Below are 25521 nucleotides of genomic sequence, written 5' to 3' on the forward strand. Positions count from 1 at the left end.
AAGCTACTAATTAAGTTATTTAATACCACGCGGACAAAGTCGCGGGCGACAGCTAGTGATAGCTACAAATCAGATATATATTTATTTTTACAGATATAATTAGGATCGTAAAATGGGTAGGCAGTGAGAAGTACTGTTTTGTAACATTGTGCTGGAACTCTTACTATACGAGGTTTAAAAATACGGAAATATAATAAGTGGTTATTTCTTAACGTTTATAACTATCAATGTGTTATCGGTCGAGTTATTTGCAGTTAATTAAATTGTTTACATCTTGCAATCGCGAATGTCATATTTATTTATAATACGACTCTGTTTACCTGAAGCATAACTTTTTACTGTTTGTTACTAACTGCAGCTATCAGCGACGATTTACTTCAGTTGCATTAAATAGCTATTTAAAAAAAATATATTGATTTACAACTTTATCTATGCTTAATATTAAAATATAACTTACCAAAGATAGTTTTTAATTTAAATTATAATTATTTTACTAAGAGCACAAAAAGAATTGAAGTTTCGTTATGAAAACAATTTCAAAGGAAAGTTTAGAAGTATAAACAAGCTTCTTTTTCAAACTAAGATGCTGTGCTGCCATCTATCAATAATAGATATAAGTAACATGAAAGTAAACAAGCTCTTCAGTTGTAAGGTAAACCTCACAGATGGCGTTATAATCAAAATATTTTCATAAGAAAGAAAAAAAAACACGTTTAATATTACAAAATATTATTATTATTAAATTTCATAAATAATATTGATATATTAAAGGAAAATTACAACATTTTATTTATAGTTTTTATTATCTTTATTTGATTGTAGCAAAAACTTTGACCTCTGATTCAATTCAGACGTTTCAAATTATTACGTCAACTTGGTTTAAAGCAATCTTGATACTTGTAAAAACTGTTTCTATATCAATCTTGATACTTGTGTAACCTCTTGGCGCAATAATCTTGATATTTGGATTGTTTTCTGTACTAAAGTTGTTGGTATCAAGTCTCTCTGTAGTAATGTGGTGCAACTTCAATTAACCAATCTTTTTGTATAGTCATGAGATCTCTCATGTACGTCTTGTCCGCCGCGCTCACCACGCCCGCGAACACCACCCTGAAATAACCTCTCAATTATTGCAAGCTCACTTGCGTCCACCAGATGTCAAAAAGTTATTTTTTAAAGAAATTTTAATTTATATTAAAATGAATAAGTGCATCGTATTAATTGTACTAGATTTAATTAAAAATTGTTAAATTGACTTTATAAAGTTTAAAAAAAACTTAGGACCAACCACCCCAGGGGGTATCGAGATAGCCCAAAAAATTGTCAAAAAGTTGCACAAACTTTGTGGCTGGTCTTGTGATGTATGTAATGTTATATGCCTATGTAGATCACAATATTTTTTTTTATATCATTAGATGGCAAACGAGCGAGCGGCCACCTGAAATCGCTGAAATAGCGAAGTGACCGTTGCCCATAGACATACGCAATTGCATATGCGTTGCCTACCTTTAATCGATGGAGGAGAGGATGCACAGAAAGAAAATATTTTCCCTTCCCATGCATCCGCACATCCGGAAAGTCCACTTCCACTTCCCATCCTTCCCTTATAAGAAAAAGGGTGGGAAGGGAATGAGGACTAAATTAGGCCTCCGGGACGCACACTCATCAGACTTGAGGCCTGTCTTCTGTGTGGTCGTGGTATTTCACCGGGCGAGCCGGGACAATTCGTGCGAAGATGTTAAAGCTCGCTCTACCACTGTTAGATCTACCACTGTCTACCAGATGAAATTTGCCACAGATGTAAAACATAGTCTGGAAGAACACAAAGGTTACTATTTTTTTTAATTTCGCGTGGACGATGCCACTGTATTATATGTGAGTGTTAAGCTTTGATTAGTTAAGTTTAGAGTGAGACCAGTGAGGCTGCTGGTGATGATAGAGACAGCTCTGTGGAGAGATGTGGAGGAGAGCGCCGCGCACGCCGCAGTACTCCCCCGCGGCCGAGAGACGCGCAGCTTGCGGGAACAGGCCCGACACCACGCACCGCATCACGCGGACACATTTACCTGCAATATTATAACTATTATCTATTATATTTGTATTCACTCTGCACTGATGAAGTCGCAGGCGACAGCTACTTACAAATAAATTCATATTCAATTGAACTCACCAGTTCCTAAATCGGGTCCTTCAAATGTTTTGTCCTCCATTTTGAATTTGTCCTTTATTAACTTCTCTAAGCTTTGTCTTATTTCATACGCCTATAAAATAAACAAACATTCATACTTTTAATTATTATAAAATTACATAAAAAAAGGAATTAAAAAGGTAGCAAAGTTTTAATAAATGCGCCATCTAGTGGTGGAATATTAAATTAAATACAAGCAGTAAAATACAATTAGTATTAAAATTTTGACGATTTAGAATTCAAAAAAGTAAATTCCATACCTTCTCCATAACTCTATAATTAATATACATCTTCTGACACCAGTCTTTGCATGGCTTTTTATATTTCGTCGTATCTTTTGACCTTATTTTTAAATATGCGTCAAATATATTTAAATACATAATTATATCGCCTTCTGCCACCTGAAAGAATAACATAATCACGCTTTTTAATAAATTCTGGGTAATTAGAGAATAGACACATAAAACTTTTTACAACTAGCTGTCGTCCGCAACTTTTGATATCGCGAAATTTTTATATATTTAATTTTTAATTTAAAGAATTTAATTTTTCTCAATGTGAAAAATTGCTAAACCTTTGGTTAATATTAAACTCGTAAGTACTAAACTCTCCTATAACATTTTGGCAAAAGGGCTATAATAAATTTGCTTGCCATCTTGTATTAGAATTAAATTAAAGCGTTTAGAAGAGAAGAGGGCATGATTTATTATTCATACCTCAAAGTTATTTCTTCTGGATATCTTAGCGTTGATATTACCCTTCCCGGTGGCAGGGGACGTGAACACACCGTCCACTTGTAACATGGACACTATGGATAGCATTTCTTCTATACAACCGTATTCACCTGCAAAAAGTAATTAAATTTTTGTATATACTATTTCTTACCGCATTCTTCTTCGCTTCTTAGAACATTACCTACCTTCTAAATCATGGTAATTATCATAGTCATGGAAAACATGGTCTGACAGACAGATATAGACCAACAGACAAACGAAAATGAAGAAAAACTGTTTTTTGTTATCAGTAATTGTTCAAGGAGTTTTTACACTATAGCTGCCATTAAATCAAAGAAAAAAGAAAAATTATACATTTGAATTTAATAACGTCAAATCAGTTTTTCTATATCTTTTTGCTATTCATGTTCTACAATATTAACACATTTTTCTGCAAACAAGGGATTTTTATTTAAATCCCTGTACAGTAATTCTAGTACATCACTTGTGTGAGATGTGACTTTTTTATACTACATACAAACTCTTCAATTTTATAGATATGTATAGATTTTATAAATATTTGATATCAATTAATGTTTGAAAGGTATTGGTTTTATCAATTTTCCCCTAATTTTGCTTTTTCTTGTAATGAATATAAAACTTACCACTATTGCACAACATCTTGGCGCACATCGGATTCAAAGGTAACTCCGCCATACAAGCTCCCACTGGTGAGGTCAGATCTCCGTGTCTGTCGACAGCTGAGAGCGCGTACAATGTCTCCAGACCTGACAGCAGACTCTTTGCTGGAGGCGGCGTCGGGAATGTGAATCTGGAAGATAAATAAACGAACATTTTAACTAGCAATTTTTTAAATATTGTTTTAAAAATGCTCATTAGATGGCGATATACTCAATTTTATTTGCGACTAGTTGGTAATGGTTTACATAACGCTTACTAGATGGCGCTATTCTTCTTAAAATGAAGTCATTTTGGTTTTGCAAATGGTCACTAGATGGAACCATTCTCAAATTTTTACTTCACTTTTAATTTTCCAAAAGCCTACTAGATGGCGTTATTTTAAATTTGTTTATTGTGTTCGAGAGCACAGTTACCTTAAAACATTATGTATGCCCAATGCTTTGAGTTGCAGCAGCATAGCGGATAGATCGCTGCGGCACATCTCCGGCGGTATACAGGTTGATAGCTTCTCGTACTGACTCTCTGTATACAATCTGTAAACACAAAAGAATAAAGACCTTTTCCACTAAGCGAATAGCCACCTCGGAGCATAAAAAACTTCTTTTAGGTTAATGTATATAGGTTCCATTTTCACTGGTAAGTGTAACAGAAATGAAAGTCGTGCGTGGCTATTTTGTTACAATTACTAAAAAACTAATTGTTGGTTTTTGAGACCGAAATACCAATTTAAAACATGGTCTCTGTTTTGTCAAAGATAAAGAGAGGAGGGTTATTTTGATTTAAGAAACCAACGGTAAAAATACAAAATCGTTTCAAATACATATCCTGAGCGTGAGTTGGCACATCAGGTACAAAAGTACTCCAGTATCTGACGTGCCAACTGAACTACTAGACAGTGTAATTCACCTGTAACATTTCCCGCGACTAGTCCTGCCCGCCCGACCCGCGCGCTGCATCGCGTTGTTCTTTGATATGGGAGTGATGCAGACAGACTGCACGCCCACTGCCGGCTCGAAGTATGGCAACTTGTGGAACCCACAGTCGATCACTTAGTAAAATAAATAAAGTGTTTAACAACTTAACCATTTAACCTATCATTTAATTAGAAACAAAGCCTAGAATACTAGATTAAGAGAAAAAAATTACAAAAAAATCTTCAAAATCAAACCCCCAAATGATCACAACGATGACCCCTAAAAATAAACAAAATGAGAACCCTCTAAAATGTTATTAGACCCCCAAATCTCAAATGTAAAGTGAATTTAGCATAAAAATCGAAACCCGCCAAAAATTTACTTAGACCTCCAAAATTAACACAGACCCCCAAAGTTTACTCAGACCCCCAAACATTAAGTAAGGTCCCCAAAACTCACCATAAACAATCCCAGGAATGGTAACACTGGTCTCCGCTATATTCGTTGCTAATATAACTTTGCGAACATTTCTATCAGCAATTTGAAACACTTTGATCTGTCTGTAATGCGGCAAAGTCCCATACATCGGCAACACTGTCAGATTAGCTGCCTGTATCCCGCTTGCAAAGTAACGTCTCTCTTTATTTGTTTCGTTATTCTCTTCCGAATACTGTTCTAATATTTCTAAAGCTGATAGTATTTCTTCCTAAAAAACACTCATATTTTTTAATGAAATATTAGCAGTTTTATTTGGAAATTTACTAATATTTCTTGTGTCATTCCAACTAAGCTATAAGCTTGTGCTAGTATATGGTTTACGACAATAGTCGAATGGCGGGATTCGAATCCCCGACCTTGTGATCGGAAATCTGTATCATTAACCATTAGGCTATTGACGTTTTAAAAAAACCTTAATTACTAGTCTATGTGTTATTCCAGACTATGTTCTACATGACTTTTAGTAAGTTCCAGACGTTCTGTAGATACTTTCTAACAAACATTCATCCAAACATTCGCATTTATAATATTAGTAAGATATAATTTTCATCGAAATCTGTTCAATTTATGCCTTGGGGGGTCACAATTGTACCATACAAATGGGGGTCTTTTAGGTCAAAATCTCTATATCTTATCTTATATCTTTAAATGAGCAATTCTTGTATATATATAATTGGAATCTCGGAATCGGCTCCAACGATTTTCATAAAATTTACTATACAGGAGGTTTCGGGGGCGATAAATCGATCTAGCTAGGAATCATTTTTAGAAAATGTCATTTTATTCATGTTTTATTGATAATCAACTTAAACATAAACTTAACTTTTTCTATCGGTAAGATCGAAAAATATTATTCATATTTTCTTCATTTTATTAGTTATTCGTATTTAAATATAATTTCCAAAAAACACAATTTAAAAAAAAATACCGAGCAAAGCTCATCCGGGTTTTATTTTTTAACAAACGAACTTTCTCTAAAATCCATTCTTAACATTATTATTATTTGAATTTGTTCAATAGTTTATCAATGAATTGTTAACATACAGACATCTTATATGTATATAAAATTCTCGTGTCACAATTTCCGTTCCCATACTACTCCGAAACGGTTTGACCGATTCTCATGAAATTTTGTGAGCATATTGAGTAGGTCTGAGAATCGGCCAACATTTATTTTTCATCCCCCTAAATGTTAAGGGTAGTCCACCCCTAAATTTTTCATTTTTTAGACAAACACGCGGACGGAGTAGCGTGTGACAGCTAGTCTTTATATAAGTAACGAACCTGTGATGTGAGGAATGCCAAGATGTCACCAAAAGGTTCATTTTCATGTATTTTGATGACAGTGTCGATTGTAGCTTTCACGTAGTCCGCTACTGCTTCTATAAACAACATAAAATTATAAGATTTTTGAATTAAACCAGAAACTAAACTGATATAAAAACACGACTAAACACTGACGTATATTCGTCCGGTGGCGGCACCGACTAGTTTCGAGCCCATAGCGCCCACGCGACCGCGACCGCGTCCGCGAAATAATACCAGTACCACTCATCCTGATGAAGGGCCCCCGATGGGCTCTAAACTAGTCGGTGCCGCCACCGGACGAATATACGTGAGTGTTTAGCCGTGTTTATATATCAGTTTAGTATAATGTCTCACGAAAGTTTGAATAATTTAATAAACCAGAAACATCGAGTTTTTTTTTACTTTAAAGCAAAGAAATCAAGTTTAATTTTAACTATAAACGTAGAGACATTCAGTGTTGTTTTACTTTAAACCATAGACTTCCATTTTTTTCTTTAATACAGAGATATCCAGTTTTTATGTTTTATCTTGGACACTTTTCAATTTCAATTATTTTAATTTCTGATGCTTAATTGCTTATTAAATATTGAGTATGCGTTTTTAAGAACTTATTCCTCTTTCCTTCCCATTTTCTTATAAAAAAATAGGAAGGGGAATTGGATTTGATGAAGGATGCATGAAAAAGTAAATTACTCTTCTATTCACCCCTCGCATGTAGAAAACGCTTCTGCAATTACGTATGTCTATAAGCAGCTGTCGCTTCGCTATTTCGGCGAATTCAGGCTGTTAACTACTTTGCTACCTTATGATATTAAAAAATCATACACCTTTGTCTTCTGTGAACTACTAAAGGTCCGTTTACACATTTGGAAATTATTAGGCTATGAATTTTTAAACTGTATGTAAAATTTAGTAAAATATTTATTATGTATATATATATATATATAAAAATACATACCGTCAACATAAAATACGTCAATGGGATGTGTCCGTCCTTGCATTGACATTATAACCGATGTACTCTTTCTGTCTTGCTCCTTTTTCTCTGACAGATTGAAGAAATCTCTCAGAAACTCCGCGTCCATTGTAGCCGAAGATATTACTAATTTTAGATTCTTACGTTTCTAAAATAATTTGTAAAACCTTTATATCAATATGTGAAAACTTTGTATAACTGTTTTCAGATATCTTGGCGGCTCTAAACTTCGCGCGAGTGGTTGCGCAGAACACAGAGGGGCGTAGCGGAATGCGGAGGGCGGAACATGACCTTGAGCCGCCAAGATATTTGAAAACAATAATACCCTTTTTAAAGAAATCACGCGAACAGATGAACTAGAATTATGACACAGTTCTAATTAATATTAAAAAGTGTATAAAGCTATTTAAATGTAAAAAATATTTGATTTCGAATTAAAGTCAAATATCAACCAATGGACGATTAGTTGTCATATTCAAATACTAGCGGTTACCCGCGACTTCGTCGGTATAAAATAAAATAAAGTAGACTATAATATGCCCGCATACATCAATTACCTTCCCTTCAAACTCCCGTTAAAATCGGTCTACTGGTTTCGGAGTTTCGTAGAGAACAATCGCGGCTTGCGGACAGACAGACAATATTGTTTTTCGTTATCAATCTATATGATTTTTTTCGATATTACAAACAGACATTTCAATGTTCTTAATATGCATAGATGTTTTGTCGCAAGAGCGTCGATGGCCCAGTGGTTAAAGCACTTGACTTGTAATATGCAGGTCCTTGGTCCGAATCCAACCATGTACCAATGTGTTTTTCGATTTACATATGTACATTTATCCTATGTTCTTACGGTGAAGGAAAACATCGTGATGCTGCACATATCTGAGAAGAAATTCAAAGATATGTGTGAAGTCAACCCGCACTTGGCCAGCGTGGTTGACTATGGCCTAATCACCCTTAACTTAGGGTAGGCTTCGAGCCCCTCGGTAGGGACGTATAGTGAGCTGATGATGATGTTTCGTGAAATGCTTACTTTAGCGATTTTCTTTAGCAATCCCATAAGAACATCAGTCATCTGAGTTCTTTCGTGAACCTGTGGAAAGCAGAATTAATTAAATCTACAGCAGCGGTATAAAAAATATTAAAAAACAATATTTTTTTTTTAAAGCCAAATTTAGTTCAATCTTAAGCTATAGTCTTGTGATGGATGGTTCATTACGATAGTCATAAGTCGAGATTCGAACTCTAATCTGTTAAACCGATGACCATACTCTACCTACAAGGTTATTCACTCTTCGATGCGTCTGATTCAAAATATTTAACCAAAAATAAATCACTGGTACAAAAATAAATTATAACAAAATATTCTATATGTTTCCTTAATATTATTTACAAATTTAATTTAAATTATTTGAAAGTTACAAAAGTTAATATATAATTTTATAACTTTTGAACAATTTTTTTTAGTTTCTCGATCTATAGATCATTACAGTTTTATTGTTGAATTTTGAGACACGCTATATACTAAATATATAATTATATAGTAGTATAGTATAGTATAGTAGTATAGTAATTTAGTATATAATTATTAATTGAAAAATTGAACTTATAACTTTGCCACTGTTAACAAACGCTCCAACCAAGTATGGACTTTGATTATAAAGAGACGGACTAGACAAAGAGCTGTACAGTAAATAACTTCTAACCATTTCCGCTTTGGATGTGGTTGAAATGTCCACTTATGTGCATATCATTTTGGAAGTTCAGAACTTTAGTTTGTTAAACAGAGGGGTATACATGGTTGACAGGTCCTGTCATTTAAATGTCAAGGATGAATGATGTCATCAATTAATATACGTGTCAAATCGCTGTGTCAATTAATTAATTCCTATACCAATTAAAAATTATTTAAACTCGTGTTATAATTCAATACATCCAAAATAGTGATAAAAAATATATATACGTAAAATTCTGAAGAAAACTAAGAAAATTAAGCTACATCTTTTTTTTATATCATAAGTTGGCAAACGAGCGAGCGGCCACCTGAAATCGCTGATAGAGAAGTGACCGTTGCCCATAGACATACGCAATTTCATATGCGTTGCCTACCTTTAATCGACGGAGGAGAGGATGCACAGAACGAAAATATTTTCCCTTTCCATGCATCCTCTCATTCGGAAAGTCCACTTCCACTTCCCATCCTTTCCTTATAAGAAAAAGGGTGGGAAGGGAAAGAGGGCTAATTTTGGCCTCCGGGACGCACACTCATGAGACGAAACGCGGAATTGCTTCCACTTCACGCCTGTCTTCTGTGTGGTCGTGGTATTTCACCGGGCGAGCCGGGCCAATTCGTGCGAAGATGTTAAAGCGGGCTCTACCACTGTTAAATCTTACTAATATTATAGATTAGATAGTTTACATGGATGGATGTTATGTTATAAGGTGTCTTCAACGGATGCAAATCTCGCTGAAATTTACCATAAATACAGAATATAGTCTGGAGGAACACATAGAGTACTAATTAAGTTTTTTTTAATCAGCGCGAAAGGAGTCACTGGCGACCACTAGTAATAATATTATAAATGCAAAGGTTTAGATGGATGGATGTTTGTTAGAAGGTATCTACGGAACGACGGAACCGATCTCGACGAAATTTGGCACAGATGTAGAACATAGTCTGGAAGAACACATAGGCTAATTATATTGTCTTTTGTTCATATAAGTTTGGTGAAAAAAAACAATTCTATGAATTACCTCATCCAGTACTATGCAAGAATACTGCATAAGAAGAGGTGACGCGAACATTTCTCTTAGAAGAACACCTTCTGTCATGAACTGAAATAAAATAGAACATAGTCAGGGAAAGATAAGAAAATACTCCTCCTCCTCATTTTCCTGTCTTTATCTCACACAATGAAGGAACTCAACAGATTTTATCCCCAACATCGATCTATCATCCGTTTCATTCATCACCTTTCACCATCTGTTCGTAGACCCAATCCAACCATATTTATTCTAAAGTTCTCCTTGACACATATTGAAACAAATCATCATCTCAACACTCTTCCATACATCTCAATCAGACATCATATCTCTAGTACAACGGAACAATGACGTAATTACCAAAAATCCTAGTTGTAACAATTCTTAGTGTTATTTAATGTTTTCTCGTCTATTGATTCTTACCACAATGCCGGTATCGTTGGACCGTGCTGACGTCATAGAAGCAGCGTACCCCACCGTGTGACCGGGTTCCTCCCCCCTCTCGGTGGCAACTCGGGCCGCTAGAGATACCGCCGCGGCCACTCTGGGCTGCGTCACGCATACTCTATGTCCTATCTCGTACAAATACTGAAACAAGATTATAACACTTTGTTCCAATGGCACAATGGTACTTGTAATCTAAAGGTCCTGGATCCGATCCTTATTTAAAAATGTCTTTTACATGTATTTACATTTATTCGATGTTCTTACGGTGATGCTATTTACATATATCTGTAAAGAAACATGACAATGTCGCCCGGTGCAATACCACGACCACACAGAAGACAGGCGTCAAGTGGAAGTAATTCCGCGTACAGTCTGATGAGTGTGCGTTCCGAAGGCTTAATTTTAGTCATCTTTGATTTTCATCTATTTCTTATAAAAGCATGAGAAGGGGATGTGGTCTTGATGGCGAAGGGGATGTATAGTAAGGGGAAATATTTTCTTTCTGTACGTCTCCTCCGTCGATTAAAGGTAGGCAAGACGCTTGCCCCTTTGCCAACTTATAATATAAAAATATATAATATAAAACATTAAAAGTGCAATATCGAACGCGTTTCCATTATACGTAATCTTATCGGTAACACTCCAGTTTTTATGGAAGAGCTGGCACACAATAGCCCTGAATCATATAACGATTATACCGTTGAATCTACAATGCCACCTGCATACCTAGACTTTGATAAAGTCCCACGTAAATTGCCGTTTGAGCGTGTTTTTTTTCTCATAGTTAATTATGTCCCTGCTTAAATTCCACTCTGAGTGAAAGCGCATTTCATCCTATAGAACGTAATCTTTCACCATCTTAGATTTATCCCTACGAATGCAATAATGCTTTTTTTATTTATTCCATGCAATTAGATGCAAATAAGAATATCGTACCATTTGCTTCATCATCAGCTCACTATACGTCCCCACCGAGGGGCTCGGAGCCTACCCTAAGTTAAGGGTGATTAGGCCATAGTCAACCACGCTGGCCAAGTGCGGGTTGGTTGACTTCACACATACCTTTGAATTTCTTCTCAGATATGTGCAGGTTGCATCACGATGTTTTCCTTCACCGTAAGAACGTCGGATAAATGTACATATGTAAATCGAAAAACACATTGGTACATGGCGGGATTTGAACCCAGGACCTGCAGATTGCAAGTCAAGTGCTTGACCACTGAGCCACCGACGCTCTCCGTTGCTTATCCGTGGTATAATTAATTAACATTTTATCTAATTAGTTCAAATTTAACTAATGTAAAAAACGCAATAGCAGTCGAAAAACATCTACTAGCTATCGCCCGCGACTTCGTCAGTGCAGAATTAAAAATAGGATAAGCTGCAATATATCCGAAAACATCATCTACCTTCCAGTGAAAGTCCCGACAAAATCGGTCCAGTCGTTCCCGAGATTGCCCATAACATACCCGGCTTGCGGACAGATAATTTTTTGTAAATTGGTTTTAAGTACAAGCAAAGTTTTATTATTTATATGTATATTTATAGTTAGTCGAACATATAATAATTCTAGTATACTCTGTTTCTTGCAAAGTAAAATTATCGTTAGATCGATCGTAAAGATTGAATATTGATTTCTACCGTAAGTAAATGTCAGATAACTTCGCAAGGCATGACAGTGCGTCCATGCCCTTATTGCTCGGCGACGTGGAACGTATTGTTAGTAGGTACAGTGCTACATTGTATTTAAAAATAATACCAAGACACAGTACAATCAGAATTAGAAATATCCGTACCTCAATAGTCTGATTAATTAGTCTGACCCCAAATGAATGTCCTATTAATTAGGCACAGCTTCATAATTTCTTCACTCGTAGAACAATTCAAAATTTCACCTTTCCTCCTTAAACTGTGAACTCACCACTTTATTTCTCCATCAGATCTTCTGAACACCCCAAAGAACCCATCTAGGCAATCTCTAGTCAAAATAATATTAAGTACTCATTTATTTTTAACTCGGAGTCGCGGGCGAGAGCGTTATCTGTTGATCTCGCCCTCGTCCTTTGTTTACGAAGGACCTGTTGATCCTTCGTACACAATTCAACATAAATCTTCTAAAACCGGCGATTTTAGTCTATCTGTCATTGCCAAAGACTGTCGCACACTGTTTGTCAAGATCGACATGAGACAAGTCGCTACAATCTTCAAGATAATAAACCAATTGATCTGACCGAATCGCCGATGAGGATTGTAATTCCACGGATTTAAATCGCTTTAAAGCAACGCAACCATAGAATATTGCTTTCGACGATTTGTGTTGCCTTATGTACGAAGGGTCTGAGACATCTTTTGATTGCTCGTTATCCTGCACATACTCGTACATGCTCGGAGTTAAACCCGAGCGCTCATAATGTTTGAATCTTTTAATACGAGGATAGTTTAGTACAGCAGGTGTCCACTTCATTCATAATCTGTCGATTACGTTACAATCGCGATGTTACAAGTGGTCGTAATCTTGTGATATCAAACCGTGTAATAATCAATTGATTGCTTAGTAAATATTATTTTGAAATGATAGTATATTTTAGAGTCTTAAAACAACATTCGATAGTAAAAAGTACCAATTTTAAATAACTTCACTTACATTTAAACTAATAATTTTACGGATGGATGGATGGTCATAAGATGGTATATCCAGAACAGCTTAACGGATCTCGGTCAAATTTGGCATAGATGTAGAACATAGTCTGGAAGAAAACATAGCTTACTAGTTTAGAAGCGGGTCACAGTAGCTAGTAATATAAAAAGAAGGAAAGATTTAATTGTTTGTTTTGCATTGAATAGGTTTCAAAATTACTGAACCGATTTAAAAAATTCTTCCACTGATTGGAAGCTATATTATCCCCGGATGAGATATGCAGTATTTATTACTTGATTTTTTTTGTCTAAAATTCCGCGCGGACAGAGTCGCAGGCAAATGCTAATGTAAGAAAAGGTAAATGTAAAGAACACTATTTCTTTATATGGATTTGATACGCTTTTAAAGGTCTAGGACAAGATGGATTGTGTTTAAGGTGGTGATTGAAGTGACGAATGTATGTCAATAGATAGATCTAGATGACAAAACTTGGTATGCCGACCCCACAAGGAGTTAAGATTACGTTTTTTTTGGCAATCGTAATACCCATAAGCCTTCCATATTCGCTCTGTCTTGTATTGTAGTTTTTGAGTTTATCTGGCAAACAATTAGCTATATAACACGAGATAACTGAAATATCTGTAACAAGTCTTGATCACTTTGTTTGTGATGACTTGCCGAACATCGCTTTCTTTATTAGACACAAGCTGTCGCCCGCGACTCCGTCCGCGTGGATATATAAAAAAACTTAATTAGTGTAGCCTATGTGTTCTTTCAGACTTTGTTCTATGCGTATGCCAAATTCAATCGAGATCCGTTCAGCCGTTCTAGAGATATATTCAAACACCCATCCATCCATCCATCCATCCACATCCATCTAAACATTCGCATTTATAATATTAGTAAGTTAAATGAAAGCAGCTCTTCAAGGCATAAATTTAAAAAAAAATGAATAAATAGTATCCTATGTCCGTCGCCTGGCTCTGAGCTCACCTCACCAATTTTCAGCCATATAGGTAAAGCCGTTCTTGAGTTATAAATAGTTTAACTAACACGACTTTCTTTTATAATATATTATACAGATTGTCTTTGGATTTTTATCACAATGACAAAGCTAAAATAATACTACTATTAAAAATTGTGTGCGCAATATGTTTGAAATTGTGGTGACGTTTATTTACTACCAATGTGGATGAAATGCAGTGGCCTCTGTAAATGGACTGGCTATACGTTATAGTATTTTGTGCTTATTTGATTTTTGCAATATTAGCGCTGAGATGACAGCGGACTCTTAACGATGCTGCCACCTACTTGCGTCCCTGAGGCCTAATTTAGTCCTCTTTCCCTTCCCACCTTTTTTCTTAAAAGGAAACGATAGGAAGTGGTAGTGGACTTTCCGGATGAGAGGATGCATGGAAGGGGAAAATATTTTCTTACTCTGCATCCTCTCATTTGTAGATCAAAGGTAGGCAACGCATATGCAATTGCATATATCTATGGGCAACTGTCACTTCGCTATTTCAGCGATTTCAGGTGGCCGTTCGCTCGTTTGCCACTAGATAAATACTATATTACATTTCGTATGACATTCGATACAAGTGGGAAGTGAATTTAATTCTTTGACTTAGTTGTCCGTGTGTAGACAACAAGAAAAGTTTTTGTAAAACTTCGACTGAATGTTAACGGTATAATGTATTTTTAACTCTATATTATTTTTATTTCTTCTAATATACTCTCCGGGAGTGACCCCATTAATATTCAAAACACATAGCAGTGTTGCCTGATGTCATTTAAAAATTACCCAAAATAAATTGAAAACATATTAAGTTATTTTATAGTAGAATTTTTTCTTGTTGATTTATTTATAAAAGTGTAAAATATTCTATTCTGTTTGACCAACAACTATTATATTTCAAAGCAACTTTAAAAAATAACCAAAAATGTTTAAAAATAAAGAAATTGTCAAGAAACAAGACTTATTTAAATACCTATTATTAATTAAAAAAAAACAATTTTATCAATTTATTTACATGAATATAATAAAGTAAAAGTTATAAGGAAACCGCAAATCGCAAATGTGTCATTTTGTTTCGGACAGCCCAAAACAAATTGATGCTAAAGCATACTAAAATACTAAATGTAGTAACATTATTGTAGTTCTTTTCAAATATCTTGGTGGCCCAAGGTCATGTGCGAGCTGCGCGGTACCCTCCCTCCTTCCGAATCCCGCTACACCTAAAATTATGTTCAGCGCAGCAACTCAAATGAAGTTTAAGAGCGGTTAAGATATCTGAAAAGTACTATACTAGAATTTATGCGTCGCTCTTCTGTTGGTTTCGGTTGTGTCATGTTATATGTGACATATGTCATATTGTCATCACTTTCCTTCTCTTTGACAACAATATGAATAGAATTGTCACGTAGTCGAATTCGACTGTTAAAAACGCAATGTTTCTAACTTTCTAGATTTCATATTTACTCTGTTCCATTTATCTAACTGTAGCTTTATTTTAACTTTAACAACTATTAATACAAATGACGTCAGTCAGCAGACGACGAAAAAAATATTTTAATTATGTATGCATACAATGCTTCTCTGATTAGGCAATTGAAGGTTGAAATAAATTTATGCATACTACATGTTTGCTTTGTTCTTTATTATTGTTTAGGGTCCTCAAATATTAGTAAGTAAATCAAGCAGGTCCGAGAAACTACAACAGTGTAGTAGAATTCAGGAAAATTTAGTCTAATTGCGAATGCGTTTAGGCTAATTACCATAGCATGCAATTTGATATTGTCCTTTTCTAAACTCTTTATCTGTTGAAACTCACTTATGAAATAATAAGGCAATAGCAACATTAGGGTGAATAAGCACTTAAAATTGAACGAACTACCTGATTTATTTATAAAAAGTTGAATCAGGTTACTTTGTCGCCGTTTTAAAATCTTCCCTACAGTGTGGAAGCGTCCTTACACTGGCAACATTAACGATTCATTCGACAGACACGTGGCGTCGAAAAACTATTAATAAAGACAGATCACAGTACTACGTCGTTGTAATCTGTGTGAATATTTCAAAGTTCCATACTAATGTATTTCAAAAGTAATAACGACTTAAATTAAGATGACCAAAATTTAACCACCAAGAGTGGTTCGTTATCCAAAAAAAAATATATTCGGCCTCTTAAATATTTAATATTTTTTTTGCAAATCAAATAATATACATATACTTATTGAAAATATCACCACTTAAGTAAATAAAATGTATAATGTCAGACAGAATCTACTCCCTTACTACGCGACTCCCATACATGATTCCTACACGTGTCATTAGGTCATCAACACAACACGTGTTCGTAACACTCATCAAATTACGAAACCAACACCCATTTACCATCATTAAAACACAATATTTAAAGACAAAAAAACATCTCAAAGTCTACAATTAGAAAGTAGGTTAATGATAATCGTCTCAAATCTTTATAAATGAAAGTAAGAATCGAGTCGATAAAATAAGCTTTTTGGTGGAAATAAATCCGCTTTACAATCAAAATTATCTACATTTAGGTTAAAATGACTTTGGTATTTTCAAATATCTGGGCGGTTCAAGGTCATCGGCGTCTACGCGCTGCGCAGTGCATTCCGCTACGCCCCAACACACCTAAAATTGTGTTCTGCGCAGCGACTCGCGCAACCTTAAGAGCCGTCAAGAACCATAAATTCATACTAGTATCTTTTCTGACCATCCTTTACAATATCATCAGCGGTTGATATTCTTCGAATTGGTGCACCAGGAACGCATAGATGTTTACTGTCTAAGCTTATTCATATGAGTAAGCAAATTTCTGGCTGCAGCCGCGTCATACAAAGTTATGTTAGCCTGGTACCTCGAATTTAAACAGTTACACTATAAAAATAACCTGCTTTTCCTAGAAGTGTTTCAACAAATTATAGTTTAAATTTTTTTTTTAATATTAGGACATTTTTAGTAAATTTACTAATATTTCTTTTACCATTCCAACTAAGCTCTATGCTTGTGCTAGGATATGGTTTACAACAATAGTCGAATGGCGGGATTCGAACCCCCGACCTCGTGATCGGAAATCCGTACCCTTAACCATTAGGCTATTGACGCTTATAAAATCTAGTAGATATAAAGTCAAATCTTCTTTTGTAAGTAATTAGAAGTCAAATATACAAAATGAGGCGATGTACGCTTGTAAGGTCAATGACCTCGACCGTTGGCGAACTTGATAACTCGATATGATAATGGGGAACCGCTTTCGCATATTTATTGACCATTGTTCCCGAGTTTATCATAGAATAAAACTCTTTTTCCACTGACTAGCGTCTACTACTTGCAGTAGTAGCAGTGTTGTAAATATTGGACACGCGATTAAGGCTCTTCGTGCACAAGGCAACGCACACACAACTATGAATCGTCGACGAGAGTTGTCTATCCGGTCAGTATAGGCATAGCGACTACACGGCTGTCGTTTATTTACAAAAAGTCGCAGCGATATCTCTCACATCCATTATGTCAACCTTTATGACATCATACTGCGTAAATCGCCTAGCGATTAAGATCTTCAAGTTTCGTTTACATCGCTTTGTCTACGAGTGGCCTAAGACTATAAGAATTGTATCTCAAATCTCTTAATGATGCCTTTTTACATTTTATCAAGATAATGGTATGAATTAATTACCATAAACAATATAATAAGTAAATCTTCACTGGCAAAGGTCAAAATCTTCAACATCCCGCATAGTAACAAAATAAAGGCCATGTTTATTAAGGCCAACTTGTTTTCTCACATCTGGTATCTCTAATTCAAACCACACTACTTCCTGTTTTATAAAAATCAACGACTACAAATAGAATAAATTAAATTTTAAAAGCATTTAATTTGAAGAATACTAGTCACGCATCCCTGCTTCGTTCGTGTGAATATTTACTTAGCGATAATGTAACATTGTCACGATGAGAGAACTTGAAATAGGTGTAGTAGTTTTTGAGTTTATTCGTTACAAATAAACAAAAATAAAAATATTACCTCTATTACCAATTAAAATAATTTTAAATGCTACTTAACCGAGCGGAATTGAAATAAAAAAATCTATGTCCCTTATTAATGAAATCGGTAAAGTAGTTTTTGAGTTTATTAGTTACATATAAAAAAAAACAAATCTTTTATTTTTATATTATTAGCACAGATACACAAATAAAATGACATTCAGTTCACAGTTACTTGATGAACAAAAGAACCTTGTTAACGACCTTGATAGTATAGTTATAAAATATTGGAGCAACTTTTTGTTAGATTCGATAAAAAAAAAACTTTTGTCACGACAAAACGCTACGATGTTAATTCAATAAAGTTTAAAAACAAACCAAAAAAAAAATGAGTTCATTCAGAACAAATTATGTATATTTTGTCTTTATTAAGATGTTAAATAAAATAACCAAACATATGGAAATATATTATATATTTTTAAATCAATTATTTATCTCTTACAACAAATTATTAACTTTTCTTTGTGATGAAATTCGGTAATCGGTAGACATATATGGCAACTATTTAAATAAACAACATTTAACAATTTCTCATTGGTCAATCATAAACTTCACAAACCATAGACAATTCACATATCTGTTTTTAACATTCGATATTTAAAATCACAGACATTACTTAAGAATTCAACTGCTATGACATTTATATATTGCCGTCTCTATTTTGTCAAAGAGAATGAAAAGGTTGACAATATAAATCTAACATAACTTATTGACTTGTGTACTAGATGAACAATTCACACGATAACCATAATTATTATTAAAATAAATTAAAATTAATAATATTTTTATAAATTTAAATAGTCCAAATTTAACGCGAAACAATCAGAATTGTGACGTCACTCCGTGGACGGTGCCATTTTATTACATATTTTCGTAATTCAAAATTCAGTACAACACCATACTGAGGTACGATTCTACTCTACATGGCGTGACGTCACTAAAGACGCCATGACAGTTTGTCTCGTCTTTGCGGGAATTTAAACTGATTTTGAAAACACAAAATACACAATTTATTATTAATTTTTTTCTTTAAATATTTTTTCTTTTTTAATAAATCTTAAATTGTTTTGGAGATTTAAATATTTTTTTTTAAATTTAATACACAAGCCTATTCAAGTGTCACTAGAATGGAATTCTAGTATTCAACAATTTGTGACGAACGGCAAACCTTTCTAATGTAACTTTACAATCCAAATATTGGAACAAACATTTGCTGGGACGAATCTCAGTGATTCTACACAAAAATCAGTCGACAATCTAGCGTCATCGCAAATATTATACATTGGCACAATGGATCTAATATCACAAATATTCGACGATGATAAACATGGACATATTCTTAATTCTATACTATAAACTATATAACAATGTTGGATCAAATGTTTGGGATGTTTGTCATACACACCGGATGGATCTGTTATCACAATTACAAAATGTTTTACAATCGGACATATTTAGGGTGTAGGCACACTGAGCTTAAGTATTGATTGTGGTTCATGATTTTAGACGTTATTAGTTAGAATCCTTTGGCGTGAATAACGCGCTTTCGTTACTAAATCAAATGTCAGAATGATTAGTGAGGGGACGTAAACGTCGACATTTTAGTAAGGCTAGTAAAATATAAAAAATCGCCACCAAGGGAATCGTACCTACCTATAATTCAATCAGATATTCAAACTAAGTAACCTATGGTATTTATATCAGTTATGTGCGATAGAATCCTAGACGTAAAGTGACGTCGAAATTTTTAGACAATTTCGTACATGTAAATTCCATATTACAAGAATATGATATCAAACTAATGTTATGTCCTAAATTTCCTTTTCACATTTTCCTAACTAGAGTAGGTAAAGATAAGAAAAAGAACTCGTAACAATTAAAAAATAAAGCCTTTATATCTTAAAAGTCTTGTTAAAACAACATTGTTAATAGTATCAGTATAATACAACTATTTTATTATTTAGATATAAAGATACATCCCGGAAATTATCTGGAAGTGATAGTGACCACACGAGGCTAAAAACAACAATGATAGACAACAAGGGAATTCCCCTTGAATAGTCCGTACCCTAATTGCAACAAAATAATTCGGATATACCGTTTAAAAAACCGCTTCGTTTCGAACGATATCGAACGCATTCGTAGTACTATCCAAGGTCAAAGTCAACGAAACCACGCCACCCGATATCATGTGTTTTATTCCTTATCAAAAGCTTCGAATATATTTTAAAATTGTAGACTATAAAGAGGATTTTACATTTGGTACGAACACAATCAATACATAAACACCAGTGTGCCAATAACTTTACGGTTCACGGCCGTGTGCCCTAACTTACAACATACGATCTGATATTCTCCACCAAATATTCTGATGTGGCCACAGCTATAACCAGACAGATATACCCACTATAATGTACAGTTTTAAGGAAACCCCATGTTTTATCACAGAATACAGCAAGGGAAAGAAGATGAAGGTAACTGTGTGGGTTCACAATCCTCCATAGAGCGGTCGCGAAGAAGAATAGACCAGATTTGAACATGGTCGCTCTTCTGAATACGTCGTATTCCGTACAATTCTCAAGCAAATCTTGGTATACGTCTATATAACGGTTCCAAGCGATCGAAGATAGCATCATCTGTCCAGAAAACAATCCCAAAACTTGAACTATCCTTTGGAAGCTTACTTTAGTCTTATAAGAAATACCAACTTCTGTGGTATGCTCTTTTTCTATATCTTCAGATGTATTTATCTCTTTCAACTGATGGTATGGTAAAGTACTTACTGGGGTACCTTTGTACCCACGTCTTGGTGGATTATTTTTCAAATAAAGTAATATACCGACCATCATAGCTATAACACCCAATAAATCGCAAATTCCATCAACCCAGTAACCCAGTGTGCCCACTTCGGACCTCTCGCCCTTTATATGCTTTCTTTCTCTAGCAACATGCCCATCTAAATCATCCAAAAACATTCTTAATTGAAATAGAACCACCGCCAAACGACGTACAGCTAAATTCTGACATGTTATAAGCTTAGCTCCAACACAAGCAACAAAAACATGGAAGAAGGAAATTATATTAGGTGTTATAAATAGCATAGTTTCTGATATACCTAATCCTATATCAACTATAGCACATAAAGGGCCGTAAATGTAATGGTTGATATGATCCACCATCAAAGCTTTGACCGTGGGATGACATAACGGATTAATGCGGCAAGGCACCCACGTCACATCTTCGTAATTCTCTAACTGTGTATACTTCTGTGTTGACGTCTCTTGAGTTGCATTTTCGGGAACATCGTAAATATCTATTTTATAATTCTGTATCCTTAAAAATAAGAATGTATCCATACAAATGCAATATAGGATAGTAATAAACAGAAGAAAGGTTAGAATTTTACTGGCTTGCGACGAAGGCCACATCATTTTGAATTAAAATAAACTATAACTGGTTGCGTCAAATCCTATTCGAGGTCGATTTATACGCACTCGAAATAAATAGAAAATATAGGGCTTCCAGCTTACAGCCGGAGCGAAAGATTTGTTATAGGACGATGAACACATTACATGATCTTATAATACTTAAAACAGAGTTTTATTTTAGTAGAGGCGTGGGATACGGACGGAGTATTATAAATAAACTACCATACGATGATACCACAATCATTAAAACTGGTCAGTCGATTAAAAACTAAATTTCACTTCACACATCCACATCGATTCTTGAAATCGTTTCTCACATTAACACAATCCAAACAAGCCTTCAAGTTCCTCGATACTGCGGCACGACTCTTCGTAAAATCGATTCGACCATTGACGGAACGGACGGATATTTTATCAAAAACAGCACGCCCCACACAATACTTTTTAACTTCAAATGTACGATTCGTTTTGTGTTATTTCATAATGAATTTTAAAAATAACTTCATAAAACTCTTGATTCAGTGACAATGTTTACACAGTTCGATAAGATTTCTTTAGAAGTTGTTTATAACAGGTAAACACGTGCGCACAGTAGCCGCGCTGTTGGCGAACTGGCTTTGGTTGCTTGCTGGCTGTACGTCTGGAGAGCGTTTGCCTCACTGCGACGAGGAGCGACGCAACGAACAAACAATAGGCGTTTGGCGCCAAAACAACAGTTTAACAAGAGGAGTCGCAGTCAAACTACATATACTATTTATATTTTCGATATTCCTAACCACGATAATAGAAAGTAAACCAGTTTTAAACGTAGGCTAATATTGGCTTTTACCTTTTTTTATGTGTGTGTGATGCATTTTATATATCAGTAACGACTCGTTTGTTTAGTCTAGGTCATGAAGTTTGAAGAATAAAAGTTGTTGGCCTAGATGAACTGCAGCATATCAATGCGTCAGCGTGATACTATAAGATCCGGTGTCATCATCTTATTTTCGTGCCATTTTTCTTTTTTTTCCTAGTGTATTGTTTTTGGCGCGTATGTAAGTTCAAATTAAGGTTAGGTTAGGTTAGGTTAGGTCTTTATCGGTCTTTAAAATTTTGAATGCATAAGTCCAAGGTATTAAGAAAATTGTGCGAAGACATTAAGACAAGATTATGCGAATGGAATATAGCATTCTATTTCGACTTTTGGTCGAAAAAATCTTTACAAAAACTTACTTTAACCTTTATGAATATTTGTATTCGACTTACGTATTTATGTAGTGTTTTTTTTTACAATTTTTTTTGCGTATTTATGCTTACATGTACATAAGTTGAAATATCCAATATAAACTTTTGAGTTACGTTAAATTTAACGATTTAAATAATTTAACCATTGCGTTCGCTTTATCCGAACCACTGCAAGTCGTAATTTTATTAATAAGATAAAAAATTAAAGAAGCAAAGTTTTATATTTAACACTAAATTGTCTACGTTTTAAACTAGATGGCGTTGTATACTATGAAGAGTATAAACTACATGATACAAATTCATTCAGACATTTTAGGGTTCAAGCAGTCAAGACTAACAGAACACATTCATCCTTCCCAAGAAAAATATTAATCTGACACAAAATGTAATTCAAAGTTTCCATTACTTTGATACATGAGATATAGCCAGCATAAAATTAAAAATCTGGATGACCGAGCTTTGCTCGGTATTTTTTTTAATTGTGTTTTTTGGAAATTATATATAAGTACGAATTACTAATAAAATGATGAAATTATGAATAATATTTTTCGATCTTACCGATAGAAAAAGTTAAGTTTATGTTTAAGTTGGTTATCGAAAAAACACGAATAAAATGACATTTTCTAAAAAGGATTCCTAGCTAGATCGATTTATCGCCCCCGAAACCCCCTATATACTAAATTTTATGAAAATCGTTGGAGCCGATTTCGACATTCCAATTATATATATACTAGCGGACCCGACAGACGTTGTCCTGTCTACACGTCTTTAATTTGAATATTATTTAAAATTTGACACTGCGATGGTAGCGCCGTCTGTCGGATCCAATGTGATACATTCCAAAAACAACAACTACTAATAAATTAAAAATTAATCAAAAAAACATTGTCCGGCGGACAACATTGTGAATCTAAACCATTCCCAGGTCCTCTTGAACACACACAAAAAATTTCATCAAAATCGGTCCAGTCGTTTAAGAGAAGTTCAGTGACATACACACGCACAGAAGAATTATATATATAAAGATTACAAGAATTGCTCATTTAAAGATATAACATAAAACACTTCAAATAACATAAAGGTTATATGTTATTTCAGACATTAGAGAAAAATATTATCAACTGTTTAAAGTTAATACAGGAAATTACATATAACATGTTTTATAAGTAGTTTCCTTTGACAATCATGTTTACATAAGGTTACCGCAACAGTATAAAGACACCCGTTCCGCTTCCAACAAAAACATCCATTGTTAACACCTTCTCTTAGTAGTTGAATAAATTTTTGCTGTTGAATCCATTATGAATTGCAAAGCAGGACATGTTTTTATATTTTTAAGAGTGTTAAGAGAGTTTATATAAGAAAATTCCACTTATTAAACCTCAATGATAAAATTAAAACTTTGTAGTTGTGAAGTTAACCTTAAAATCTTTTTTTCTTTTTATTTTCACTCAAATAGGTTTAATATAAATAATATTTAACTAGTTTGTACTACATATTTTCCAGAGACTCAGATAAGATATAATGTTTATTAATTTCTTTTTTCAATGGTAATGAAATAATTGTATCATCATCATAATCAGCCTAAATTCTTCCACTGCTAGAAGTAGGCCTCCAACATCAATTGCCACAATGCAAGATCCTGTGCCGCCTACATCCAGTAACAACAATTATATAGTACATAACAAATCTATGGATTACATATTTTGTCATTACTTTCATAATGTTTAAAAAATCTAAGATAACATTATATTTTTGTACAACTGAGTCCCAAAGTAAAAAATAACAGTATTTAGAATCATTAGCTTGCTTGTCTTTTATAATAGAAGCACATGAGTGTTGTTTTAAAATGTTGAAGTATAATTATTAAGGCAAGAAATAAATAAACTTACCTGAGGAACTTGTGTTGACTTCCCGCATCCTGTTTCTCCGATCAATATCAAAATTTGATACTTTTCTAATAAGTACAGTATATGGTTTCTGTACTGGAATACAGGTAATTTCTGTCTTTGTGCGTCTAAAGGTAAATGATGGTAACGATTATATACGAAATTACTTTTTGAATCACTATCCACTGTTAATGCTACGTCTACACTTGGGTTTAATAACGTCTCTATGACACCATCTCTATTCCTTATCGGGTAAAGAGTGTCATCACCTGAAAAGAAGAATTTAATAAAAATAAAGGCTTTATTATTGTAAATGTTGTGTTATATTTGAACATTTACATATGAATATACATACCAGGTCGAATAAATTTTGGTTTTTGTCCAAGCATATTAAAAGATAATTAATTACATAAATCATTAAAGTTTCTTTTTGTTTTGTTAAAATCACAAATACACTTTAAAAACGTAGGTTATTTTTTACTTCGTTTTGTTTTGACAAATCGTTATCACAAACTGTCAAAAACTTTTTAACACTTTAAAGCTCCGGGTTCTTGTCCATTTGAGCCTGTCAAATCAAAAACAGTCAACGGCACAGAGTACATAAAAGTCAAAAGTCTTCATTTATTACTTTTTTATCATGGTGCAAATTAATAACTGCTTTGTGAGGGCTCAAATAAATAAAAACGTAGAATCCACAAATTAGATATAGCAATAATATTTTAAGGTTAGGTTAAGGGCCTTCAATTTGAACCC

The 25521-nt window shown here is 34.2% G+C and overlaps 2 protein-coding genes across 2 annotated transcripts; both read right to left on the bottom strand.

The window, feature by feature from the left end:
* Positions 1-790: 790 nt before the first annotated feature.
* On the bottom strand, positions 791-25284 carry LOC106113471 (probable ATP-dependent RNA helicase DHX35). The gene is made up of 16 exons (XM_013306264.1): positions 25124-25284; positions 24772-25037; positions 10489-10653; positions 10057-10137; positions 8336-8395; positions 7282-7447; positions 6300-6397; positions 4977-5223; positions 4510-4651; positions 4017-4136; positions 3567-3733; positions 2905-3032; positions 2449-2589; positions 2171-2261; positions 1916-2066; positions 791-1110 (listed from the first exon to the last, which is right to left on the bottom strand). Exons 1-16 carry the CDS (start codon positions 25155-25157, stop codon positions 996-998), a joined length of 2172 nt encoding a protein of 723 aa, XP_013161718.1. The 5' UTR covers positions 25158-25284; the 3' UTR covers positions 791-995.
* Cpes (Ceramide phosphoethanolamine synthase) lies at positions 20103-22691 on the bottom strand. The gene has a single exon (XM_013306265.1). The coding sequence runs from the start codon at positions 21653-21655 to the stop codon at positions 20552-20554; it is 1104 nt and encodes a 367-aa protein (XP_013161719.1). The 5' UTR covers positions 21656-22691; the 3' UTR covers positions 20103-20551.
* Positions 25285-25521: the final 237 nt, after the last annotated feature.

Source organism: Papilio xuthus, unplaced genomic scaffold, assembly GCF_000836235.2.
Source record: "Papilio xuthus unplaced genomic scaffold, Pxut_1.1 DF828258.1, whole genome shotgun sequence".
Taxonomy (NCBI): Eukaryota; Metazoa; Arthropoda; class Insecta; order Lepidoptera; family Papilionidae; genus Papilio; species Papilio xuthus.

Excerpts from the sequence above, each read along its gene's own strand:
- Cpes (XM_013306265.1), bottom strand. The coding sequence starts at position 21,655 with ATGATGTGGCCTTCGTCGCAAGCCAGTAAAATTCTAACCTTTCTTCTG.
- LOC106113471 (XM_013306264.1), bottom strand. The coding sequence starts at position 25,157 with ATGCTTGGACAAAAACCAAAATTTATTCGACCTG. Across the intron at positions 6,398-7,281 it reads TGACGTATTTTATGTTGACG|AAGCAGTAGCGGACTACGTG; the intron begins GTATGTATTTTT and ends TGTTGTTTATAG. Across the intron at positions 2,067-2,170 it reads AGGACCCGATTTAGGAACTG|GTAAATGTGTCCGCGTGATG; the intron begins GTGAGTTCAATT and ends ATAATATTGCAG.